Source organism: Cavia porcellus, unplaced genomic scaffold (assembly GCF_034190915.1).
Source record: "Cavia porcellus strain 051 isolate PalLab524CR breed Dunkin Hartley unplaced genomic scaffold, mCavPor4.1 scaffold_14, whole genome shotgun sequence".
NCBI lineage: Eukaryota > Metazoa > Chordata > Mammalia > Rodentia > Caviidae > Cavia > Cavia porcellus.
In genome coordinates, this window is record NW_026947497.1 from 59114830 (window position 1) to 59140908 (window position 26079).

The 26079-nt window shown below is 37.4% G+C and overlaps 1 protein-coding gene across 5 annotated transcripts in view; it reads right to left on the minus strand.

Annotated features, from left to right (window-relative positions):
• Fstl5 (follistatin like 5) overlaps window positions 1–26079 on the minus strand; it is a 598962-nt gene that overhangs the window by 193080 nt on the left and 379803 nt on the right. For all 5 annotated transcript variants that reach the window (XM_063260930.1, XM_003476994.5, XM_005006804.4 and 2 more), the window contains one exon: window positions 1267–1433. In XM_063260930.1, coding sequence (XP_063117000.1) covers window positions 1267–1433 — 167 coding nt within the window. The remainder of the gene's footprint in view (window positions 1–1266; window positions 1434–26079) is intronic.

Below are 26079 nucleotides of genomic sequence, written 5' to 3' on the forward strand. Positions count from 1 at the left end.
AAATACTGCCTTTACATGCCTCTAAATTTTCACAGATCTTAAGGCTGTGCTCAACCATAGCAGCATTACATAAATATTATTACAACTAAAGAAACTCTGACAGTCCAACTTCTGATATAAATAATTTCCCAGATGACGGACCAAAACGTGCTGAGTACAAGTGTTTACGCCTTACCCACTTGTTGTGAAACCACCCAACACTTGTTTGGCAGTACTAAGACCATCCTGTGGGCTGCAGTCCCTCTGGCTCCCGTGGACACAACCCCAGCTGGGAAGTCAGAATGCTATAATCTTTCAACAAGCAAGCAGTAAAGCAGTAAAAGGAGCACTCTGCCAGGTATGCAAGCTTGTGTACTTGTTGGAGGTGTTTCATAATTTCCAGACACATTAGATAACCACACTGCTGCTTTTAAGAACATTTTAAGTTAAAAAATAATACAATCACATATTAGAAGTGCATGAGGTACACAAAGATATGTCTTATAAGTCTGAATTCCCTCCCTGAGTACAACACAATCCAAGAACTACTTCATTCTGTGGTTTAGAACATCCATACGGCCTTAGAAATTCTTCATGTGGCCAGACATGGTAGCACACTCTTGTAATTCTAGCACTCAGGAGGGTGAGACAGGAGAACTGTTGCAAGTTCGAGACCAGCCTGGGCTATAAAGTGAGCCCAAGGCCAGCCTGAACTACTACTGAGACTTTGTCTCAAAAAGAAAAAAAAATTTTAAAAATTGTTTCCTAATAAGAAAGTTTTAAATAAATTTGTAAACAAATGTTTATAAATTTATGTTTATGAAGGCATTCTATATAGAAGCATTCTAATTTAGGGTAGATTTTCATATAAACATCATATGTTCATATCCACACATATAAATTCCCCTTCCTGATGTACACAGTCACCACATAGTCCCTATGGATGGTATTCTAATTTTTTATTCTTATAAAGTCATGAAGGTGAGTAATCTTATCCATAGAGAATTAAGTTTCTACAATTATAGAACTAATTTCTAGATGTGAGTTTACTCTGGAATAGGAATTTGCATTTTAAGCTTAACAGACTCTCCTTGTGACATTTTTACACCGATGTATTTTCTTAGTAGCACATTGCCACACAATCTGCTCATGCTCCAAGATGAGAAGTTGCATGAGACCTACCGTGCACATCCCTCTAGCAGGGTGTAGACTCCAGCAATCCAAGGATCCTCTTCTACGCTACATGCCACGTTCTCTAAGCCCTGAGCATCTCTGGGATGTACTCACATTGATGTCTTCCAAATCTAAGTCATTGAGAACAATGTTGTTCCTTTTCCAGATGATGGGGGGGCGCAGGTCTCCATGGACAGCGCAGCTCAGGACCACACTCTGCCCCACAGTGGCCGCAGTGATGCGCAGTCTCTGGTCCTCAGGCAGGCTCAGCTGGATCACCTCTGCACAGAGAGAAACCAGCACACCATGAGCAGCGCTCTGCAAAGCTGGTGACTGCAGAGCTCCTCTATGCTGGTCATTTGCCCATTTAATTGAATAAAAGGTAAAACAAAAATCTTGCAATGAAATGAAGAAAAATAAAAGATTGATCATGATGATGTTTCAATTTAATTGATTGCCAAACATTCTCATAAGGCAAGAAACTATTAAACATGAAATGAATATAAGAAGTAAGTTATAATAAGCCTGGTAGATTGCACCCAAAAGAGAGATAAATTATTTATCTGCCAAATCGACATGCAGTGTGTCACAGGCATTGAAATAAAAATGACATTGCTTATTCTCTGATCGATTTATGCTATGGTTGAGCTGAGACCATGCTGGCCACCTCCACAGAGCACTGATGCAGCCGATTGAGTGTAATGCATCAGAGCATGCAAGATGTAAAGGGACACAAGAAATGTAGTTTACTGTGGGTGGGAAATAGGAGGAGAGAGACAGAGAACTAACCCAACAACAACTAAGGGAAATTCCACCAACTGTCTGTATCAGGGTGTTGGTAAAAACACTCACCTTTCCTTACATTACAAAGTTAAATATATTTTTAATTAACCAATGTACACCAATTAACCAATGTTTCTGTCAATAACTATGCTGAACCACGAACATATTATTTGAAATATGGGTGGAGATTTCCTTTTCTTTTTAGACGATCTGGAGCAACAGTGAGAATTAACAACTATCTTTGCCATGAGACATTCCTGGGAACGCCCCACCACCAACCCCAACCAGAAATCCCCTGCTCCCAGTTGATCCTCAGAGACAATAACGTCTCTCCACTGGGGCTGAATCTTGTATTGTGACACCTGTCTTCTTATCTGGGATAGCTGTATCCCACAAGACTCTTATAATTTAAATTTGGACAGGGAAGCTCATATAATTGTATTTTTCCCTTGATATAGTTGGTGGCATTTTCCATGGGGAGCTGATTGGAGAAGATTGTGTCTTCTAAACTGGAATAAGCACGGTCACACTCAGTCACTGCAGTCATCCAGGCATGCCTCTCCACTACCACCATTCTGTCCTCTGTTTCTTTTACTCTTAACCCAGTCTTCATCTCAAGGAGAAAGGCATTGGTCAGAGTAATGTCACAGAAAGTAACTGTCCAATCAGTGGTTCTTTGCTGCTTGCGGCCATCACAGATTGCTGTGCAGAAAATGCCAGTGCCGCATCACAGGCCAAAGGTGAGTGTGATGCTTATGTCTCCTCGAGCACTTGCCTAGGTCTGACTCCAATCTATGTGACCTTCACCCTGGCCAGCAGACCATTACTGATGAAAGTAAGCAGGAACAGATTGACAACTGTATTGTGCTACACAGCCTGAGCTTTCCAGATCCAAAACAGACTTAAGTTGTGATTGTTTCATGTTGTCACAGAAGGTAGGGGCGCTCTTGATTCTGAAAACTCCAACCAGAAAGGGGCTTGACTGAAGCTTGTTTCTTGGGTCCTCACAGCTGCAAAAATCCAATGTGGGTAACAGGCGATGCATAACAAGCACCTTTTTAAAGTATATGTATATTAGTTCACGTTCCTTTAATAATGGTTGTTCATAGATCAGATTAGCACTTTTTTCCATGTTTCTTGAATAATAAAGCACAGATAACATTTTTAATCTGCATGTAATATATGTGTTAGAATGGATACACACACTTATGCACACAAGCACACACATATACATAGAGACATTCATCATTATGGATAACTAAAACAACTTAACCAACTAGGGAGGTGAAGAATGTGAAGCTTCAGATTTACAGATGAAGTGCTTGGCTTTTTATAAAAATTATAAATTTATAGAAAGTTTGAAGATTATAGAAGTAATAGTACCATGAAACACATGAGTATTGTTATGTTTTAATATCTCAGAAGTTGTTTAATTTACATTTTTGCTTATAGTTTCTAATTCCTCATTAAATCATACAAGAGATAATGAGATCTCGGGTCCGGATGTTTAGAGACCCTAAAGCTACTCAGGGAACCTGGGAACCCTTCACTAGATTCTTCTGGTATTGAGTCTCAAAGTGCTTAAATTCTTTCTGTTTTTAAAGGCATGTATTATGATACTAAATACATAATATGATCATCTTAAACAAATGCCAAGAATTGTGAAAGCATTGTATAGGACAGCTTTTCGAAATGTATTTTTGAGAAGTTACATTATAAGAATAAAAAATTGCTAGTCATCCATGAAATAACATGCACAGAAAATTGTCTTTAACTTGAAGAATACATTTCAAAATTATTTTAAAAATATCTTGATAATATGTGTTACTTAACAATTGCACATATGTGTCAAAATTATTTACCTTTTTTCAGTATATTTGACCTGCATATCCCACCTGCTTCCTGAAACATTACATAAAGTACAAAACAAATTCTTTTAACTATAACTAGTGCAACCATAAGTTAAGTGGCTTTCCCTTGAAAGAATTTAACAAAAGAGTTATTTTCATGCAAGATGGTCATGTTGATCTTTAGTCTTTTTTATAGTTATTATCAAATGGGTTCTTAACATGTTCATAAAGGCATTGCAGAGATGAGGAGGAGTAAGCCATTCCATCTGTGCAATGAGGACAATTGTAGTTTAGAGCCGAGACTGCACTGCTCACTGCTGTGAAGCCTCCTCCACATTCCTGGTATTGTGAGAGGTTAGGCACACTAACGTCTTTTCGACAGGCATGTGAGATGGGTGAAATAATGCCACACCTTCCTCCTTGCGGTAGAATTTAAAATGCCACACTTGGTGAGTCAGTGAGTGGGTGATGGACTACTTCTACTTACATGTCTCATGAAAAAGTAAAATTTTCCTTTTCAGAGTAAGTTAATATTATTGCAATTGTCTAAGCATTGTTGTATATCTTTAAAATACTTATCAAACTGTCACATGTGTAATAAGGCACAAAAAAGAAGACAGCATAATGAGAAGTAGCAGTAGCAACCCCAAAGGTATGTACTATAAAATTCATTATGTTTATGAAAATTAAGTCAGTGTAGAAGCTTTTGCAAGGAGCTCAAATCCTTAATAAAATCACACTATAAGCTTGTAAGAGAATTAAAAAAAATATACAAACAGGAATTATATTAATTTTTGCTAATTATTGAATTTACATTTTTAATATCAAATTATATTAGTAAACCCGAGAGATGATTATGTGATTATATAAAGAAAACATGAACAGAAAGACAGATTTGTAAAAATAAGAAGTTAATGAAAACACATTTATGTAGAATCCCAGAATGAAAGAATAGAGAAAGTGTGACAGAGATAATATTTGAAAAACTATTAGATAAGAATTTTTTCCAAAACGTAAAAGACACCAAGGAGTTGTAGACTAAAGTTCATTAAATCCCAAGCAAATTTAGGAATACAAATTGACTCTAGAGTAAGGAGATTTAGGCACATTTTCAAAAATACACAAAAGACAATAGTATGATTTCTTCAAAGACAAGATACAAAATAATAAGTAATCTTAGAATTCTATACACACATTTAAATACTACAATAAATATATAACTTTTTAAATGTAGATAAAAAGCAAAACAAAAATAAAAGAAGAAAAGAAAAAGGAGAAGAAGTGGATTTCTTCCACAAATTTATTTTACAGTAATTTCTAAGGAGGAAAATTTCTAAGGCAGAAGGAAAACCGTCCTATACTGAAGCTTAAAGATGCAAGAATGGACACAGTGAGTGATTCAATATAAACATCAAAGCTTAATGCTAAACTTTGATATTTCAATAATGTTTGATCAGAGGTATTTTTCTTCAATTTTAGAACAGAAAAATATTCTTAAAGCACAAAGAAACTGACCGTGAAAGAAATCATTTATGAATTTGACCATATTCTTTAAAATATAATAGTAAATGAACAAAGACACAAGACAGTAGGGTATCCACAAAACTAAGATCTTCCATGTAGAATGAAGATATCTGATAGATCAATAAAAATCAGAAATAGAACAACCAAAGTTTTTATAAATGCTGTAGAAGTTAACCCATTCATAAAGCTAAATAAACATCTTTTAAAAGTGCTCAAAATTGGGTACTATCAGCATGATGGACATGAAATCCAAAACCCTTCAAATTGTCATAAAGTTAAATGTCTAGTCACAAGTGCTGGGAAGAATATAGAGAAACATAAGTTTTTACACTTCTTGAACAAGAGAGTAAATTCATGTATCCATTTTCTTCCTTGGTGAACCAATGAGGCCTCATGTACACCAAGCTGCCCGGAAGCTCTGCTTCCAGCCCAGTGAGCTGCTATTTATGGGCTGCTAGAGTCAGGGAGCCTGCAGAGCACCCAGGGGTTGGAAGCAGCCCAAGTAGGGAAGTCAGCTCCTTAAGGCTCTTCTAACATAAACACCAGGTGAGAAGAAAAGCAGAGATCTAAGCGGAGCTGGGTCTGATTAGATTGATGAATCGGTATTGTCCCCATCAAGACAGCAAGAAATATTCTGATGATACAATTGAGAGTGAAATTATTTCCGTCAAATTATGAAACTATTAAGGAACATTATTAAGTAGAAATAAAAGTACTTAGCAGCTCAAGTGAAATGTAATTTTTTTCTGTAGCACTGTGATTGAGAAATTGTGGAAAGATGAATAAAAGACTTTGATAAAAGTTTTTCTGTAAAGTAATATAGGAAAAATTCTTGTACATAATTCGAATTTCATGTATTGTTCTCTTTGCAACTCTCTACTAAGCACAATGAAATTCTATAGACAGGACTGTGTTTTGATGCTACTTCAAGCAGCTTTACATATTAATAATAGTAAATCTCATTTTTATTCATGATTTTGATATTCCTTTAGTAGTCTTATAAATATGGTACAATTATCATTAACATTTCTGTTCACATTCATTTAATTTTTCATTTTCAGTTGAATTATATGCAGTAGAATTTTAAAATAAAGTAAGTGAAGAATTCGCCTATTCAATCAGTGACAAGTGTGACATTAACAATTTGAAAAATAATTCTTTTTAAGCAGAATAGTTTCCATTTCAAATCTGGCCTAACAAGAATTGTACCTGGCAGAGAAAGTGTCCACTCAAATAATTCAACTTAATTTTAACTTTATGATTCAGAAAAGTTCAAAGGTGCAAACAGCTGAATAATTTTAGTATTGTAAGATAGACTGCAGTAATAAGGTATTGATATGGTAAGGTACATTATGTTAAATTTAAACATCTCTATAGATGGGAGTTACTTCTTGCAATATGCGGGTAAAAGGAAATAATTGAGAATGCTCACTGAATAAATACAATATGCTGGGCATATTCTAAGTGTACGATTTATTTACTCTTCACAACTGGCCTATGATGTTGATGCTAATCTCCACTGTTTTTATTTTTTCTATCTGTGAAGAACCAGTAAGTGAAGAGTAAATATCCACCCTGGGATCATAAAGATGATGTTTTGCTGAACATTAAGTGTAGAAAATGTAACCAATTCGATGACTGAGTTATTAAAACATAAAAACATACATGGAGAATTCTTAAGTGCATATTAATAAGTTGAAGAAGCCAGTGTGAAAATACAACCTAGAACCTGTATGATTCTAACATATGACTTCTGAAAGCAGAACTAGAGGTGAGTGAGGAAATGTCGCTAGTTCTGGGGGTTATGGTGAGCAAGGGGTGACAGCCGAGGGCCTTTAGGCAGTGGAGCTACTCCACTCAGCACGGTGATGATGGGTGTGTGCCAGGGGTAAAGCAGGAGAGGAACCTGTGCATGAGCTGCAGAGCTGGGGTGGTGCAGCTGTGGCCACTGGTGTTCCTTGGTTGGGCTATCAGAGAGGAGGAAGCTGAGGGCTGCAAAATGGTGGACAGATGAAATCTCCCTCTGCCGGCCCTTTGATTTCGAGATAATCCTACAAGTATTCTAGACACTAATATCTATTATGTAAAGATGTGTTCTACCAAAATGTGAGTCATACTGTCTGGAGTATAATGGTCAAGTCCAGATTAGAGACAGGTCACTAGGACCAGCCTCACAGATGTATTTGAGGACTCTCTAAAAGTCTTTTAGTGTTGCTTCTCCCACTTTTATTTATTTTTTTAAATTGGAATTTATTAGTACAGTTTAGATACACATTACGATAACATTCATCATAGAGAATTTATACCTGTACATTATATATCTTGATTTTCTTTTTCCCCATTCCCCTACCTTCCCTTCAATCTCTCTTCACTATTTTCTCCCATTTTTGAAGTAAAATTGTTGCCTAACGCAAATTGGATGTAAAGAATAAATACGGTATTTTAAAACATTCTTAGAGTAAGTATTCTGGACTTGGTTCTAGTAAATTACAAATACAGTCAAGATTGCATTAACAATGATGAATTACTGATATATTTCTAAGTTAATATTGGCATGATTTCACCATGTTTAGGAATGTAACATTATTATGCAGTTCAAACATTTATTAAAAGCAGAATTGTATTTGTTTTGTTTTCAAAGATAAGAAATCACAGAAGAAACTTCAGCCTTGTGATCATAGGGCTGTCTCTGTTCTGCTTTGGTTCTAATCTCACATAAAAAGTAAGTGCCCTTGATATTGTGCTTACATATATGTACATAAAATATTTTAAATAGTGTGACAATTAGTTTTCTACTTTAAAGAAAGTCATGAAAAATATACATTAAATAAGGAAATGAATCGTTTTTTGTATTACTGGAAATACTATGTATTGATAGAACTGTGGCGGGGGGGAGGACCGGCGGCGGCTGAAAAGATAAGAAGTATGAAATATAAATAACTTTTATTTTGGGAATGCGGGGAGAGACAACCCCCTCCCCCGAGCCCCTGGGGCGTGGCATATCCACCCCAGGCTGGTGATCTCTCTGTGGAACACATGGAGTGAGGCACATAAGTAGCCTAGGCTTGGGGCTGGAACCTAAGGGGGGCATTAGGGATGCACAGGTAGCCCATTGGTCTTAGTTTGGCGCCAGAGGTAATTCCTAAGGGTGGGGGGAGATAGGAGCTCTTTGGCTTTACCCTTTCATGTATGATTTGGCAAAACTGGTATTATATTGACCTTGTAGAGATATTTATTATACATTTAAGATTTTAGCATGACCACTTACAAATTAAATTTGGTGTAGCAGATTGGGAAGAGAAATTGCTTATTCATAGCATGAAAAAATGTGGCATGAGCTGTGGAGAGGATCCCTTGTTTAGCAGTCAGATGAAGCAGCCAGTTAATCAAAGCCTATTTCCTGAGTCTTAGCGACACACTCAGTACAACGTTAGAAGACAGCTATAGATGGAAGAAAATAATATTATCCATGTTTACTCCTTTAGTTTTCCTAGGGATATTCTAGAATGTTAGCATTGGAGTCAAACAACCGGTATGTTATTTGTTTTCTCTTTAATAAATTTTTAATTTTCACTTTTAGGGGATTGTAGGGGAAGTTGCATTATTTCTTGCATGTGGTGAAGCAGATTTTGAGTTTATCAGACTGGAACACCTGATAATGTATTAACATACTCCCCTATCTAAGGCAATCCAGCTCAGAGAGATTGCTACCCATGGAGTAATGCTCTGCTCTAACTGAGGAGACTGTGGCTAGGACCCAGCAGCTGAGTCACTCTGGCCTGCAAAAGCACATGGCTGTGAGGGGGATGGGGGAGGTGGACTGGGAGCCTGCTGAGCATCTGACAGGTCTTCACAGGGTCTGAGGACCTGGCCTCAGCTATGTAAATCCAGAAATGAGTTAGTGATCCATCCATGACTAATCAGGCTGTGGGGGACCCATTGAAATAATCAGCATCACAGGGTACCTTTGTTTATGCTACAATACTAGTTCACTCATTTACAATGGGGAAAACATCAGGGTCAGATGCCAGTGTCAGCTGTAGGCCTGGGAATCTCCCTGCTAATGCACCAGTCAAAAGCTTCACAGGACTGATGAACAGAAAATTACAAAAAAGGGAGCTGGCTATTCTCAAGGCAGTCAAAGTTCAATCAGCTAATGAATTGCCCTTTTCCACTATACAGACATTTCTGTCTAAAGAGGCTTTCTCTTTCTTGTCACTTTGCAGCAGTTTATTGACAAATTCTCAGCCCTTTTTCCTAGCACTATTTATATCACATTTGTGCAACTAGAGCATTAACCCAGGTAGAAAAAATGAGTTGATTAGAGCCTTCTATATATTGGCAAATGTTCCCAGAGTCTTAGGCATGGCAACATAGGCCCATGACCCAAATCTGGCCACCTGTTTTGAAAGTGAAGTTAAGCATTGAAACACAGCCACATTTATTCTTTACTGCTTTTTCTATATTACTTCCTATAGCTTCTGTCAGCTACACAGGCGAATTTAAGTAGTTACCGCTGAGACCCTACACTGAGCAATGCCTGAATATTATTTGTCCTTATAGAAAGTTATCCCTTCAGTGAAAACTACCTTGGCACTTTTACATTCCTTCTATAGTGTTATTTAAATATGGTCTATTAGATTCTGCTTATTCTGGAAGTTAACACTAAGTACAAGATAATTATATAGAGAATGGGCAAGAGTTGCTCTAGTTTATATGTATGTTCCAAAGCCATGTTTGTGTGTTTCAACCCCGCTTGAGCCCCTGAAAACAACAGCACAGGATGAATCCACATGACAAATATGACAGGTGTTACTATCATAAGAATGTTGCACAACATGAGAAAATCAGTCCTGCTCAAGGGCAGTTTCTATTCCCTAGTAGTAGATCTTGCAGATCTATCTTTTCCATATAGAGCAATCATGATATTTTTCTCTCTTCTAAACATCAAATCAACATACAAATTCCCAGGACACATCCTCAGCCAGAAGGAAAGCCATATGATTTCTCCTGTAAATCATCCACAGTGCTAAACTGTGAACACATTTCATCCTCCATGCAGCACTTACATTTTAATAGAGAACATTTTAATTCAAATATGTCTTTAGCTACCCAAATGCTTAACAGATAGGCTTTGTTGAAGAAAACCCTCCAGTAATCCTCCTCAACTCTTCCACACTTAACAGAAAGTCAGAAAGACCTAAATCTAAACTGGTTTAATGTTTCCTTCAGTTTGTACAAATGTAGACAGGCTTATTTCTAATTCTAGGCCTCTGCTCTCATAGAGGATTTATTTTTAATGTGTTCTGTAGCTTTTTGGCAGATAAATCCTACCCAGGCTCTGCCAGTTAAACTGCAACTAAACAGTTTATAAGAAAAAGAGGCACAATGAGGGACTAGAACTCTAAGAAACTTTTTTCAGTTAAGTGATAGCATTTCTATCCCATAGAGATGCACATAAACCAAGGCATAGGAGGACTCACAGTGACTCTCACGCCCAGCATTGCTCCATTTCCAGGGCTCCTTGTGCAAAGGAGCCTCCTCTCCTAAACAGAAACCTTAGGACTCAGTATCTAAAGTCAGCACTGTGTCCTGAGTTTGAGTCAGTAGAAAAAAATCTGCTATAGTATTACTACCACATATATAGATTTAAAGGCAAAAACAAAAACAAAATGAAGACACTTATAATAGTTGCCATGGGTTGTGTCTCACTGTCCCCTCAAAACCTCACATGGACATGGGAGGTGGGTGTTTTGGAAGTTGCTCTAGTTAGTGTTTGTGATGGATTCATTGTCTAGTGCTGAGGTTAGGGGTGTGAGTGCTACACACATCCTACAGTAGGTAGCCTGCATACAATATAAGGGAGGAAAAGAGGCTTGCTCCTTCCCCTCTTGCTCTCATTGCTCTTGCTGTCTTTCTCTGCCCCAGCTACCATGAATAGTTACCCCTCAGCCATGTGCCACCCTTCCTTGGAATCAGCTGTTTACAGACTAAAACATCTACAAACTGTGAATTAAATAAAAGTTTTGCCCTTTAACTCTGGAGGTCAGTTATTTTGTCTCAACAAAAAGAGAAAAGTAACTAAAATGGAATTTGGTACCAGCAGTGGGGTTATTGCTGTGTTCATATCTGACCATGTGGTACTAGAGCCTTTGGAATTGTTTGTGTGAAGAGAAGGGAATGGTCCAGAGATGCCAGCTGAAAAAGTAGAACTGGGACACCTCAGGCTGTTCTGTATGGGAGATTCTGGTTAGAGCTCAAAAGATCTGAAAGCAGATAGAAATCCTGCTGATAGAAATCCTGCCAGTAAACACCTTGCTTGAAAGGAATCTTCTGGAAAGAAGGGCTGCGCTGGTGGTTGGACTCCAGATGATGTGTGTTGGAAAATAGTCTGTCTGGATTTTGCTCATGTCCAGAGACTTTGCCTGAGACTGAGATTTAGGGCAGAAGACCTATGAATCTGGCAGAAAAAATTTCAAGGAAGTCAAATATTGAGGTAGAAGTATGGCTACTGTTGGGGGCTTTTAGCTAGATTTATGTTGAGAACCAAGAGCAGACAGCACAGAACAATGATTTAAAATGTTGCAAGTTTGGCTGGAAGGAAAGCTCAAGGAAAGGTATGGACTGCAAAGATAGGGCAGAGGAAATCTCAGTTGCTGAGAATGAATAGAATAAAAAAAAATGGTTAGAGGGCATCACAAGAAGCAACAGAATTCCACCCTTTTCAGTATCAAAGTTGCAAAAGCAAAAGTCTTTAATTTGACACGAGCCACATAGCATCATTTTCCAGAATGACAGAGGCCTAAACGTGTTCCAGAATGGTAGCCTAAAGAATTTGTTCCTCAAAATGGATTCATAGTGCTCAGTGACCTAGGCACTCGATCCTATAATCAAGAGAAACAGAAGTCTGACCACTGCTCCAGTTGGCAGCAGACTTAGGCATCATCCAAATGATGCTGATTTTAAGATGAATGCAAAATGCAAGAGTTGTGGGGTTATAAAATGCTTTCTCCCAGATTTCAGAAGGCCTAGGTGCCCAGACAGTGTGCCCCTAAATGGGCAATGTATGAAGCAGTGTATGAAGCCAAAGGTCCAGGGGAGAACCCAGAAGTCTGGAGAAGCCAGGAATGTGAATCGTCTGAGGAACCTGCACAATGGAGCAGAGCAGACCCAGGAGAGAATCACTGGAAGCTACAACCACCAAAACTGCCTTAGAGGTGGAGCCACACAGCACTCTGGAGCTTACAACTTGCCATAGATTTCCTTAGATGCTACACATGGAACTACTGACATTAATGTTTTCTCTGCTAGATTTTGGACCTGCCTTGTTCTCAATTGTTTGTATGCTCTTGTTTGTAAGTTTTGGAATGGAAATGTCTACCTTTGTGCCATTGAATCATAGAAGTGTATAAGCTTCTTTTATTTGTATAGGGGCTAACAGCTAAGAATTTGCCTTTCATCTGAGGGGAGATTTGTGACCTGGACTTTTCTGCAATGCTGAAATTGTTAGGATTTTGGTAACTCTTAGAGATAGATCATATACCCATTGCATAAATGAATGTGCATGAGTCTTTGCGGGGGCAAGAAGTGGAATGCTATGGTTTGTGTCTAGATGTTTCCCTAAAGCCTCATGTGATCATGGCAGGGTGGACATTTTGGAGACAGCTCACTCTGAAGTTTGTGACTGGTTTGTTGTCCAGAGCTGGATTGGGATGTGAGCAACACACCTACCCTAAGACAGGTATCCTGCATATAATATGAGGAAGGAAAATAGACTTGATCCTCCTCTTTTGCTCTTGTTGCTTTTGCTGTCTTCCTTTGTGTCAGCCACCATCAAATTGTGCCCCTCACCATGCCTTGGAGGCAGCATGATTATGGACTGAAACCTCCAGAAACTATGAGCTAAATAATCCTTTCCTCCTTTAACTTTCAGTGTCAAGAATTTTGTCATAACAAGAGAAAGGTAACAAAGAGAATAGTTTTAATTCACAGAAGACCTACAACTCTAAATAGGTATGCTCCTAATTGCTTCAATAAAATAAATTTTAAAAAACAGCAATTAATCAATGATTGCCTAATTTCTCATTTTCAATAAAAATAAAATACTATTAGAAAATATTTGGAACAATGTTTCATTATTATTCATACTATAACAATCTGATAAACCTATGTAGATATTTTGTTTTTTTTTCCTAAGTATATATCAACAAATGGCACATCACATTCTACAAATGCATATTAGTATCTCATTTATTTTGAGAGCAGTGATACTAATAAGCACAGAGCACAATGTTTTACATTATATCTTGCTTACTAATGTAACATTATATAACTTCAACATTAGGCAAATAAGTTTGAAAAAAAACAACCAAACAATTTATTGAAATGCTTAACTAACACATCTTGTCAAAAAAAAAAAACCCAAAAGGCTGTAATTAGTAAAGTTAAAAATATTTTCATATACTTCAATTTTTCTTTACAAAAATTCTTTCTTAGTCTTAATCCCTTAAGGACAGGGATTTACTGTTTTATCATGAAAGCATCACTGAAACATTTTAATTTCCTCAGGAGTTCAAATATTAAAATATCTAGTAAGACATCAAAAAACTGTAATATTTTCCTTTGAAGGCAGTTGCATAATTAGATTTTAGTACATTACTAAAAATGTAAATATGACTTAAAGGAAATCATTTTTAAAATCCAACCCTGAAAACACAATGTAGCTCATACTAATGATGTGTTATTTGATGGAAAATCTAAAAGTTGTTAATGCACATTTTAATTTGAATGACGCCATTTATATCCTGTGATAAAGAAACATTGCAAAGGAGTAATATCAGATTTCAACTGCATGAATGTGTTACACACGAGATATCCTCGTATTACTTGATATACAGTAATGTTTTGATGTAACTGTACAGAACAAATCACAATCAAACTTAAGATTGGCTCATGGTATGGTACAGAATTTGAATTCTGATTAGCACTTGCTAGTGATACAACTCCTCATCTGGAAAATATGAACAATGGCAATAGCAATATCCTGAAAACCTTGTCAGAAATAAATAATAAAAAATGCTTAGGAAGTATTACATCAATGGAAATTATTATTCAACTATCAAACATTACCACTGTATGAAATTTCAAAAATTCAATTTTATGGTATGACTATTTTTATGCATAGAAAGGTCTTACAGTTATTTATAGCGCTAATTGAATAGGTAAGTATGCATAAGCACACACACATACACACAAACTAGAAGAAGAACACTTGCTTTCCTTTTGATCTGTGTATCTTTTTGCTGATTTTCAGGTTATCTAAGTACAATAACCAGGCATCATCTCATTCACCTTCGATTCCACATGTCAGCTCACTTCAACATTAAGGAGTAAAAGTGCCTTTTAACTCTAGAAAATATACTAAGATGCTACTTTAAAGATATACTTTTAATTGTTGATTGAGGAAGCAATATTTGACAGTGTACAAGTATAATCCTGGTACTCTGGTTAGTTGAGGCAACCTCAAGCCCAGCCTGAGCAATTTATCATTGTGAGACTATCTCAAAGTATTTATAATTTGAGGGCTAGAGATGTAGCACAGTGCAAAACCCTAGGTTTCAACTCCCAGTAATGGTGAAGAAAAAAATATGTTTCACCTCAAATTAACCATCTTATATAATTCCCTTCTTGGAAAACATACTCTTATAAATGTTGAAAATTTCCTTTTGAATTAAAGAAATAAACTCAAGATAGTGAATTTATATAAAACTGATACTCAATTTTGACCATAAAAGTATAAATTGTTTTTGAAATAGATAATATATCTTTTTTAAAAAATTTTATTTAAAAGGAAAAAGAGAAAACACAAAACAAAACAAAATGGTGTAAGGGTGCAAGTAATACAGAACTTCAAAAAAAAAAAAAAAGTAAGAAATCACCAGTTAATAGATTACACATTATCATCTTAGAGATAGTTGCTCAAGTCACAGTATCAAAGCATACAAAGTGAACATTCAAACAGAGAGACTGCAAACAGTTGTGTTCAATGATCCAACCAAAAACATTAATATGGTCAGCTATTTAACACCCCTAAACACACTTGCAGTTGTATCCTTTAGAGCACTTTTTTCCCCTCTCTTTTTTACAACAAAATTTACACATTTTGGGTTTTATTACTCCTTAGTTCTTTGCCATATTTGACTTTATTCTCTTTCAAAACAAAAAGTAGTAAGAACTAAGGAGAATATGTTTCTTGAAGAAATATTCATTTACATCATTTATTCATTAAGAATTTTTAATTTAAAAGATGAAAAAGAGTGAGGTAGATAGGAAGGGGGAACCAGAACTGGAAACAGAAATTAGGAGAGAGAGATGTCAACCATAGTAAGCAAAAAGCTAATTTTTTCAATAAAATATTGCATCTCAGTAAAAAATATATACAAACTAAGGCTTTAATCAATAGGTACCACTCTATTCACAATAGGTAATACTCTGTTCACAAATGAATATATTCAAATGCATGCCTTTTATACATAATTTACTGTATTAATGAATTTTCATTAAATCTTCTGATAATGGGGCTGGGGATTTAGCTCAGCGGCATAAGTGCCTGCCTTGCAAGTGCATGGTCATGAGTTCGATCCCCAGTACCGATTAAAAAATAAATCTTCTGATAATCCTGCCAGTACTCTGGGGTAATAATGTCACCTAGCTACAAACAGAACTTTCATCCTACAGTGGCCAAGCTGGAAAAACCTTGGTCCACTTTCAATAACTGGTAAAACTTTAATTTAAATCTAGTTTTTATAAACTTCAACTACCTATATTCTTATGAACTCTCCTCTCCATGTGGCAATAAAACTTTTGAACTTATTCCTCTTTTCTGAAATTCTGGACACTTTGACAAATATTACCCCTCTCACCACAAAGTATGTGAAGTAATGCTTTTATTAATTACTTATACTAGCCCCTGCACAATGTCTACATATTTTAAAGTGTCAAACTGCACACAGTAGATGAATGTAGGTTGTATTTGTTAATTGGTAATTAACAGTGAGTCAGCACATGCCTGTAATTCCAGCACTCTGAGAGGCTGAGGCAGGAGACAAGTTTTAATCCAGCTTGAGCAAAATAGACAAACTCTATCTCAAAGTATAAAAATAAATAAGTAAAAATAAAAATGGCTCAGTATGACAATTCAATTCCCAATACCAAAAATATTACAATTATTAAAACAAGAAAAGACTATAATGAATGAAATAATATAATAATGAATCAATGAATCAAATAATATAATAAAATTTGAATCTTAATAAACAGGCCAATGAATACAATTATATCCTTTATATGCAAAGTATAATATGATTAGCAATAGAGTAACATTCAAGATATTTAACTTGATGTATAAGTACTCCATATATTTATAATATATTTATAATAAGTACCCCATATATTTATATCACAGAAATGCATAAACTCCAATGACTAAATACAGATTCTGCTTGTACAGAAATCCACTAATTAAGTAAAGGTATGAATGCAAGGAAACAAAAGGAATGAAGGAAATGATTACACATCTATTCTTTAGTTTTTTCCTCATTCAGAAATATAGAATATTACCAACTTCCTCTGTGCCCATTTCTCAAACATCTGGAATCAGAGCAAAACAAAAAAAAAAAAAAAAAAAAAGAGTAAGCCAAATTTTGTAGTTTCGAAGATGCACACATTCAGCATTCCTTTCACCTTGATTATCACTATGACTTCTGATAATGTAAAGTGCACAAATAAATCTTTGGAAATCTTTGCAATACTTTAGCAATAAATGAACCAAGTTGGATTTGCGAGAGGCTTCTGTCATCATGTCTCAGCACAGAAAAAGAGAGGATACGTTTATCCGACCTGCAGGTCCATCTCAAAGGAATCTGCAAACCCGGTGGAAGGCGCAGAGTTTCAGAGACTGAGGCTTAACTTAGATGAAGGCAAGGCAGGGCTGAGAAGGAGACAGAGGAAAAGGAAGTGCAGAGTCAGAGAAAGCCACGTGGAAGTTCATTAAGGGATGGGGGGGGCGGTGCTACAACAGAACGAAACAGCAAGAAGACTGAGGAGGTGAGGCACACCCCTGGCATTTAGCAGATGACAGTTTAAAACATATATATCTTAAAATCAATAATTACAACTGCTAAAATTTACTAAAGAGTAAGTGTGTGTTAAATAAATCATTTACGTTGGTGTTGAGCATTTAGGGTTATTATGCTGTTATTATACCCGTTTTATTGACAAAGATTCAGTTTTCAGAGCAGTTAAGTCATCTCTCAGAATCTTAGTATCATAACTGATGGATCAAAGATGATTTTTAAGTTTTCAAGCAAGCATTTTAAGTCTACTTGCTGAAAAGAAGTCTGTGCTTTACATGAACTTGGAATCCACCATCTTTTTTTCCTTCACATTTAAAGAAAACAGATTAAAAGGATGTTGAAATTTGCTTAGGATTACACAGTTAAAACCACCACTACTACATCTGTCCTGGCAATGGTCAGGGAGGGCTACCTGCTGGTTGGGTTTGTAAAGCTGGTGCCCCCACCAAGCAAACTGGAGAGAAGGCCCCTTAATTTCTCAGGCTTTCTGGATGAGATCTCAAAAGTCCTCACAGGCTTAACTCTAGGAAATCGGTGCTTGACAGAGAAACATGGACAGGCCAGGAGAGGGTGGTCATAGAGTTCCATCGCAGTGGTCCTCATACTAGTTAAAGCATAGAATGGGCTGAGATAGAAGCCAAGATACTTACAATCAAAAGCAAAAGAAAATAGAAAAAAATCCTCAATACTGAAAACAAGCTGTGTTTTGAGCAAACACTGGAGGCATGGGATTGAATGTTACGGTGTGGAATTCTAAGTTCTTAGCTGTATCAATTTTTTAATAGGAGCCTCACTTCATGTATTTTAAATATGAGAATGAAATTAACTGGTACTTTATAAAAAAAGATGATGGTTAAATTTGAAATTTTATATTATGAATCTTGAAGAAGAAGAAATAAAGCATATCAAAGAACTGAAGACAGTATATAAGAACAAAAGATTTTGGTAAAACATAATTTTCATAAGTGACAATAATAGGGACATATACTGATTTCTATTTACTACACGGTATTTTTTTCACTTTGCCTAAGAGTCACTTAATTTTCAATAACTTATAATTATTTCATTTTAATATTAGAGATAATGAAACAGGAGACATTTTATACTCTTCTATTACAGAAGTATGATTTAGGCAGAATTAACAGACATTTGTTTTGGTATATAATTAAAATTTCTCATGGAAGAAAATATCTTGGAAAGTGTCTGTCAAACAAGAAATTTAGAAAAGTCTCAGTGAAAATTTTACATGACATACTAACTGTAGCATTACGGTGAATTAAAAATATCAGCCATTGAGACGTTGAAAACAGTGCTTTCCACTCTGCACTCTTCCTCTCTTTCTGACAATAACAAACCATGTGAGCAAGTGTGGGAACACAAAAAGTCACTTCAGGGAACCCCTGCAGACTGCAATGAGAATGTAGTGCAGGAGTCACAGTGAGCCCCAGGGTCAAAGCGAAGTTTCATTGTGTGAGAATGACACAGCCCATGGCTCAATATCAGTGCCACAAACAAAAATATGTGCATATTAGATACATTTTATATGATTACCATTGTTTGCTGCTTTGATAATTGCACGGTATTCCACTTTGTGGACAGAAAATATGTATGATTTATTCAATTTCATAAATTTTGTTTCTTGGCCTTTTCCATTTCTAGTGTATTTTATTCTAAATAAATCATGTATGCAATGTATACTGTTTTATCAAATTTATTAATTTGTAGTTAAAACTCATAGAAATAAAAACTTTGAAATAAATCCTGGGGCACATTTAAGAATTTGATTCTCATGTAAAGTTTGGTCTGTCAAAAGGAAAGGAGAAATTTGTAATACATTAAATTTAATCAAACATGGCATTCTGTTTTGATTTGTTTTGTTTTGTATTGTTTTGTTTTGTTTTGTTTCAGGGAATCAAACTCAGGACCTTGCACTTGCCAGGCAGGTGCTTGTGCCTCTGAGCTACATCCCCGCCCACAAATGGAGCTTTTGATCTGGCTTCTGTCAACGCTGAATATTTTTGTGAAACAAAACACACGCGCACATGCATGCAGACATTTTACAAGTACAGAGTGAAAACATGCGCACCATTGCCTCGATTTGCATTGCCATCATTCATCATAAAACACCTGAAATGAACTCAACGCACAATGACATGCAAGTGTGAAATAATTTCCATTACATCTCTGATGATTTAGTACGATATTCAGAGGCACTTATTTATGTGCCACTCATGCTCCAGACCAATTTATGGTAATTTATGTCACAGAGTTGCATATGATAATCTGCCTTGCAGATTTGTTCCATGGGCGCTTTTCCTAAGCAGAGTCTTTTCAACCTGTTATTAAAAGCACATATTATTTTTCTGCTAGTTGTCTTTTACTTTTTGAATTTCTCTATATTAAACATCTCCTGAGACATAAGACTACAAGAATGAAATATTCCTTTTTCAATACATAGTCTTGCACATCACTTTGAATAGGCCCAGCTTTCACAGTGTAAACAAAATGGTTTGGCAGAGCAAACAGCTGATGCTTGACTGACACTGTCACCAAAACCTATGGCCCCACTTCCGCTTAATCAACTCTGGCTTCCACTTGCAAAGTTGCATTATGATTTCAGATAATTTAAATAATTTAAAAAGCAGAATCCAATATAAATGACAGGAAACCAGGAGGCAGACCCTGAGGAGACTGGAAAGGGATCTAAGCATAGAGGAGACCAGAAGCTAGGAGAAGGACAAATAAAAAGATTCAGGTGTGATATTGTGTATGTATCAGCTCCCATGATGGATGCCGTTAATATGCATCACAAACTACACTAATTATCTTTTACAAACAAAACTGCCTTCCAACTTACTGGCTCAGGGAGGACAACACTGTCTTCACTGTGGCTCCAGAGCTCAGTGTTTCAGCCTCGACTCCACTGGAGAGTCCCTCTGCTGCCTCTGAACACCCCGCTGCATCCTGCTCATGAGTATACAAGCCAGCAGGTAGGGGATTCGCTTCCAGAAAGGAAAAATTCAGGGAAGGAAAGCAAATGTACTCTTTCCTGACTCCGTGACCTTGAAAGTTCTACAGAACCATTTCTCATGCACGTTGCTGGCCAGAGCTGACCACAGAGCCACACCTGCTCAACAGATAACAACTGGTCCCGGCTTGTGAGGGAAGATGAGTGAGGGACAAGAGGTGTTTGACTTCACCACATTGTGCATGGTCTGCTATGGCTTCTCTGTAGAAATGTTCCTGTGTGCTTGCAATTCCACTGCATTTTACCTTTCATGACATTTTATGGACACGTTATGAGAAGAATATTTCAGTGTATCATTAATTAAGCAGAGGCATATTTCTTTCATTGTGTTTCATAGTGTCTACTGCTAGAGGTAGAAATAGTAGAGGCTGTGTATTCCTCTTGAACTCAATGCCCTTTTCATTACAACAATTTTTAAATTGAGATCTTGTAGCTTCCTAGATATGCATTTACATCCTGTGCAAATAATAGTGAATTTTTTCTACCCCAAGCTCTTATTGATCTTATTAGCCTTATATGGTTAACATCAAAATGAACAAATACTGGAAGTCATGAACTACTTCATTTCATATGGCAGTAGCTTCTGTTGGAAAGCATTTATGTCACTTTGCAAAGCTATATATATTCTGTTCCTACTCCAAAATATATTACCAATTTACAAGTAAAGATTTTGGAAAGAGGGAGCAACTAGCTTTTAGAAAAAAATTATTTGCTTCTGAAATAATTTTTCAGAATACCAATACTGAGTTTTCTTTTCTATATGTTATGCAATCTGAAAGAGTAAACTATGAGAATAATTTATTATTCTCTTCATCAGAAGGGGACTTTGTTGAGTTCATCTGAGACTGACTTTAGTTTCAAATAAAGCACTTTTCAGGATGATATTCAGAAACCACGTGAAAGGCACAGAGTCGTGCAAAGTGGGGCTGTGGACAGTGCTAACATGGGGAGCAAGCTTGTGGACAATAGTAGTCATCATATATTCAAACAGCATTGGTAAGTGGCAAAAATGAATGCAGTTCAAATCTAAAGACATCTGTTCCCTGTTACATTTTTTCACATGACAACTAGAAAATTAGAAGCAATGCACTTGGACTGCCTTATGGTTCTAGTAGGCATTTGGGGGCTTTGTACTCATTTTCTGTAACTGTGCAGTGGTATTTATTTAATCCATTCATACATACCCATTATTGGTGCCCCGAAAATTGAACTTCAGAAGTCATCAGAGCTTTCTCAAGTATGAAAATACACATGCATTGCATGACACATGATGATAAAATCTGTCCAGCTGTATTAGACAGTTTCATAGCATTTCAGATAGCGTGCTGGTCAAATGTAATACTGCAGACTGCTGGAGTATAATGGAAGACCAAGTCCTCTGTCTTCAAATAACCAACACTATGCTTTACGACAATATTTCTTTAAACAGAGTTGGTACTTCATAGCATTCCGCACTTTTTTGCATATAACTTTTTGTTCTAACATGATCAGTCATGAAAGTAACCATCTCAGTGACAGGAACAAATAACCCACGTGCTGGTTTACACACCTCTCTCAGAAGGTCTCCACACCAAGCCTGCACATCAGCAGGTCCTGGGCCCACACGTGACTATGGTCGCCCTCACGGAAGGGGAAGCTTCAAAGCATCCAGGGGTGCCCCAGGAAAATGCACTTAATTTTACTACTTAGAGAACAAACCACCAAATTAAATTTGAGAACAGAGATTGTTATCAAACCGACGAAAATTTTTTGCTTCTTTGCCATAATTTTCCCCACGGTCCACCCTACCTATATAAAGTCTGTGGACAAAGTTCCTTTAAGGTTGTTTCTTTTTTCAGTATCCACTCAAAATATATTTAAGAGATAGTGATACACACAGTTTGTTTTCATCTTTATTTCTGGTTTGGTGAATGATATTTTAAGCAAACCTGAGAGAAAATAAAAAGCTGGGATTGTGGCAACACCTGTGATCCTAGCACTTTGGAGGCTGAGACAGGAGGATCACCACAAATTCAAGGCCAGCCTGGGCTACACAGTGAGATCACGAATAGCCTGAATTGTGTAGCAGCCCTGTCTAAAAACATGTTGGTACTTAATGATGAGCATATGGTAGGCAAAACCCAATGATGTTCAGCTTTGCTTCCTTTAAGTGAAAGGAAGTGAAAGGCAAATGAGATTTCTTCATGTGATTTACAAATAAGGAACTGATACTTGATTACGGTTACTTTATGTTTTCCTTAAATCTGGCTCTATAAATAGCCTGATGGTTCACATAGCTAAGCAAATTAAGCTTTGTAAATGTGTAATAAATTTTAAGTGCCTGGTGCCAATACACCAGGTTTGAATATGGAGCAGTATCCTGTATTTGAACTAAATCACTTGGGTACTTTGGGCTTTTAACATTTTATTCTGATGTTTGAAGAAGAAAGTATGATATCATGTTGTTCAGTTAACTGATCTATGAGATAGGGTGAAGGAAATTCCAAGTTAAATGTGTGTAGATAAATGATTGCTTTTTTAATGATACCATGACTGATTCAAAGGTGGAACCTCACTGACGCAGTGGATCTGTCCTGAGTTAAGGATAATACAACAATCTCCACCTCAATGGTGAAATAACTAACTTGTATTAGGGTCAGACACTACACATCGAATGGAATGAGATTTAATTTTATGTTTGATAAATGTTTGCTTCTATCCAGGATTGCTTTTAAGTCAGCAAGAGTGCTAGAATAGCTGAATTTGTTTCATCTAAGTATTATTTTTATGGAGTTTTCAGATTTTTTAGAATAATTTTTTTAAAGAGCCAATATAACAAAATGGGCCTCTTCTACCAACCTCATTTTCTATTCCATTTTTCTCAGTATCTTATTTTATGCCTCACAAATCCATAGCAAAATATCCAGATTATCTCTGCTGGAGTGGCCGTGGCAATAACTAAACTTCAAATGTCATTTTGAAGGGTAAATATGTAAGACAGCTGCACGCAGTGTGCACTGCAGGACAGCAGCTCCAGACCCTGTGTAAAACCCCAGGACTCCTTCCTCCTGCTCGCAGGTACTGAGGGGCTCTCATCCCCTCAGCCTGGGTATTAACAGGAAGCACTTCACAGCCAGGTTTGCATTGTGGTTCTCATGCACGTCCCCTGTACGTGAGGGCGGTGTCCACTGTGCCCGGGGTGAAGGATAACATCAGAGCAGACTGGCAGGGAAGTTAGCGGTAAGTTCTGGGAGTTAAGGATGCAACCTCCTCTGTACAGGGTTGGGGCTTCCAGCGAGGACTCTTTGGGGTCCTTCTCTTTAGAATGAGTAGGACAAACTTCTGGAGACCTGAGCTCTGTCAGAGCACAGGCAAGGTCAAGAAAAGACAAGGAGTCTGCTTCCAAGCCTGTCACTCATCCAGGTCCTCCTCTAACACGTTCACAAATGCTGGAATTATGTCGAACTATGTCACTTTGTGCTCTCTAGGTTATACTTGCTGAACAGAAAATCATTGCTACCATGTACGTTAGAGATTTCTGCAAGGCGTTCACACCATTAGTGTAGCATTTCATTGTGTGATTTCTCCCTTGGCAAAGGTGGGAATTCCCTAATTATGCCTTTTGCTCCAAATGTGACACCTTGGACAGTAAATATAATTTCCAATCCTCTCTAAGGGGCTCTCAGCCGCTGAGTTTTGTAGGTAATGTCTAAGGTGATAAATGGGATAAGAAAACGTCAAGTGTGTAATTCGCTTGATACTGGTGCACGGATCAACGCAAGGATGGCCAGATAGTTTTCTGCAGACTTGCAAGTCCAGTACCAAATCCAGAAAATCTATTCCACTCTTTGCTGCTGTTCCCCTAAACAGGACATCTTCTGCTGCCACCACCAGTAAAAGGTTCCTCAGCCAGGCCTACCTTCAGGGTGGAGGTGGACAGTGGGCCATAGAGGATCCTCTGACATCAGTGCAGCTGCCACTGCCCAGGACATCTGCGGAGCCATCGCCCCAGGGCCCAGGGCCAGCTTGGAGCTGAAGCCCACTGCAGGGACAGTGCCACCAAAGCCTTCCATCCTGGGTAGCGCCCTCATGACTCAAGCCATGGAAGCCTTCTGCACACCACAGACACAGCACAGCCAGCAGGATGGGGCTCGTCCACCATCCCCGGGGTGCAGCATCTTGGGGTCTGTGCAGCCCTGTTGAGCAGCCACATGGGGGATCCTACTGAGTGGAAGAACCAGTAGAAATCCCAAGTCAGTGTACAGCAGCATTGATGAACTGCTCAGTAAGTCAGGAAGGGCCTCTATGCAGACAGCAGAGAGGGACAGGCATTGGAGAATTTTGGCCACTGTCCTCTTCTGTGCTTCAAACTGGGTGAGTGATTTTTTACCTGTTAATAATAAATTAAAAACTAAGCTAGTATTTTTGGAAGTAAAGAAGTGTTTTCCTCCAGAAAGACACTGCAAGACCACAGAGCTTCCTTCACATTTTCTAGCTCTGGCAGCATGCCTGAGGGTGGCCCTGAGCTGACTTTCCACGGGACATCATTGCAATGAAGATGCACACGGATACGTAGGAAGCTTACTGCAAGAGTCCCAGCAGTGAGAGAGGTGGCCACGGCCACGAAGGAACCCTGTGCACAGAATTAAAGTTAATTATATGGTTAGGGCACACAGAGCCCTGAGTCTGGGAGGAAGGCGGAACCCACAGCTAAACCTGAAGGGACTTTGCACAGAAAATGCTCTTCGATGCACCACACTTCTCAAATCGACCAGGCTCCTAGTCGCTAGGTTCTTCGAGGTGGCTACAATCATCCAACTGGACTTCATGATTCTGAATTCGTGGCCTTTGCAAATTCATTCTTGTCCAGGTTTGTTTTGGCAAAAAGGATGTTTTATAGAGATCTATTAACTGTCTCCTGGGACACTTAATGCCAATACTGAAACACAACAGCCAAGAAGAAAATGTAGACCTGAAATTTAAAATATCCCTGAAAGTTTGTGGGGAGGACTGGAAGACCAAGCTCATCCAAGGAGGAGAAATAATTTTATGGGAAATTGAAAGCTTCAAAAAGCAATGAAAGAAAATGCAAAGCATGAAGAACCACAAAATAAATCAGAAAAAGAATTTCAAATTCTGAGCTCCTATTTAGATGAGTGATTTTTAACCTCTCATTTAGTGTTTGAAAATACTATTTCGTTACAGTGCTTAAATTTTGAAGTGTAAACACATAAAGACCCAGGGCGTCACATTCTTCTTCTTTTTCTCTTCTTTCTTCTCCCTTCCTTCCTTTCTTACAATACTGAAGGCTGCACCCAGGCCCTGCACGCTGAGCTGTACCCCGGCCTATTAATTTTGAGACAGAGTCTCCCACAGTCACTAAGTTGTCTGGAGTGCACTCAGATCTGCATCCCTCCTGCCTCGGCCTCCCAGATGGCTGGAATTACAGGCAACAGGGGACTATACTTGGCTATGAAGCTTTCATGTTAAATATGGTCTTACTGTAAATATTGTTTTATAAGTTAAAAGTATGTCATGTAAGTGGATTATAGAAATACTTTTTTTACTTTAAAAAGCAAAACAGAAAAAAGAATAGAAATGATACAGAATTTCAAAAAAGAAAATGTAA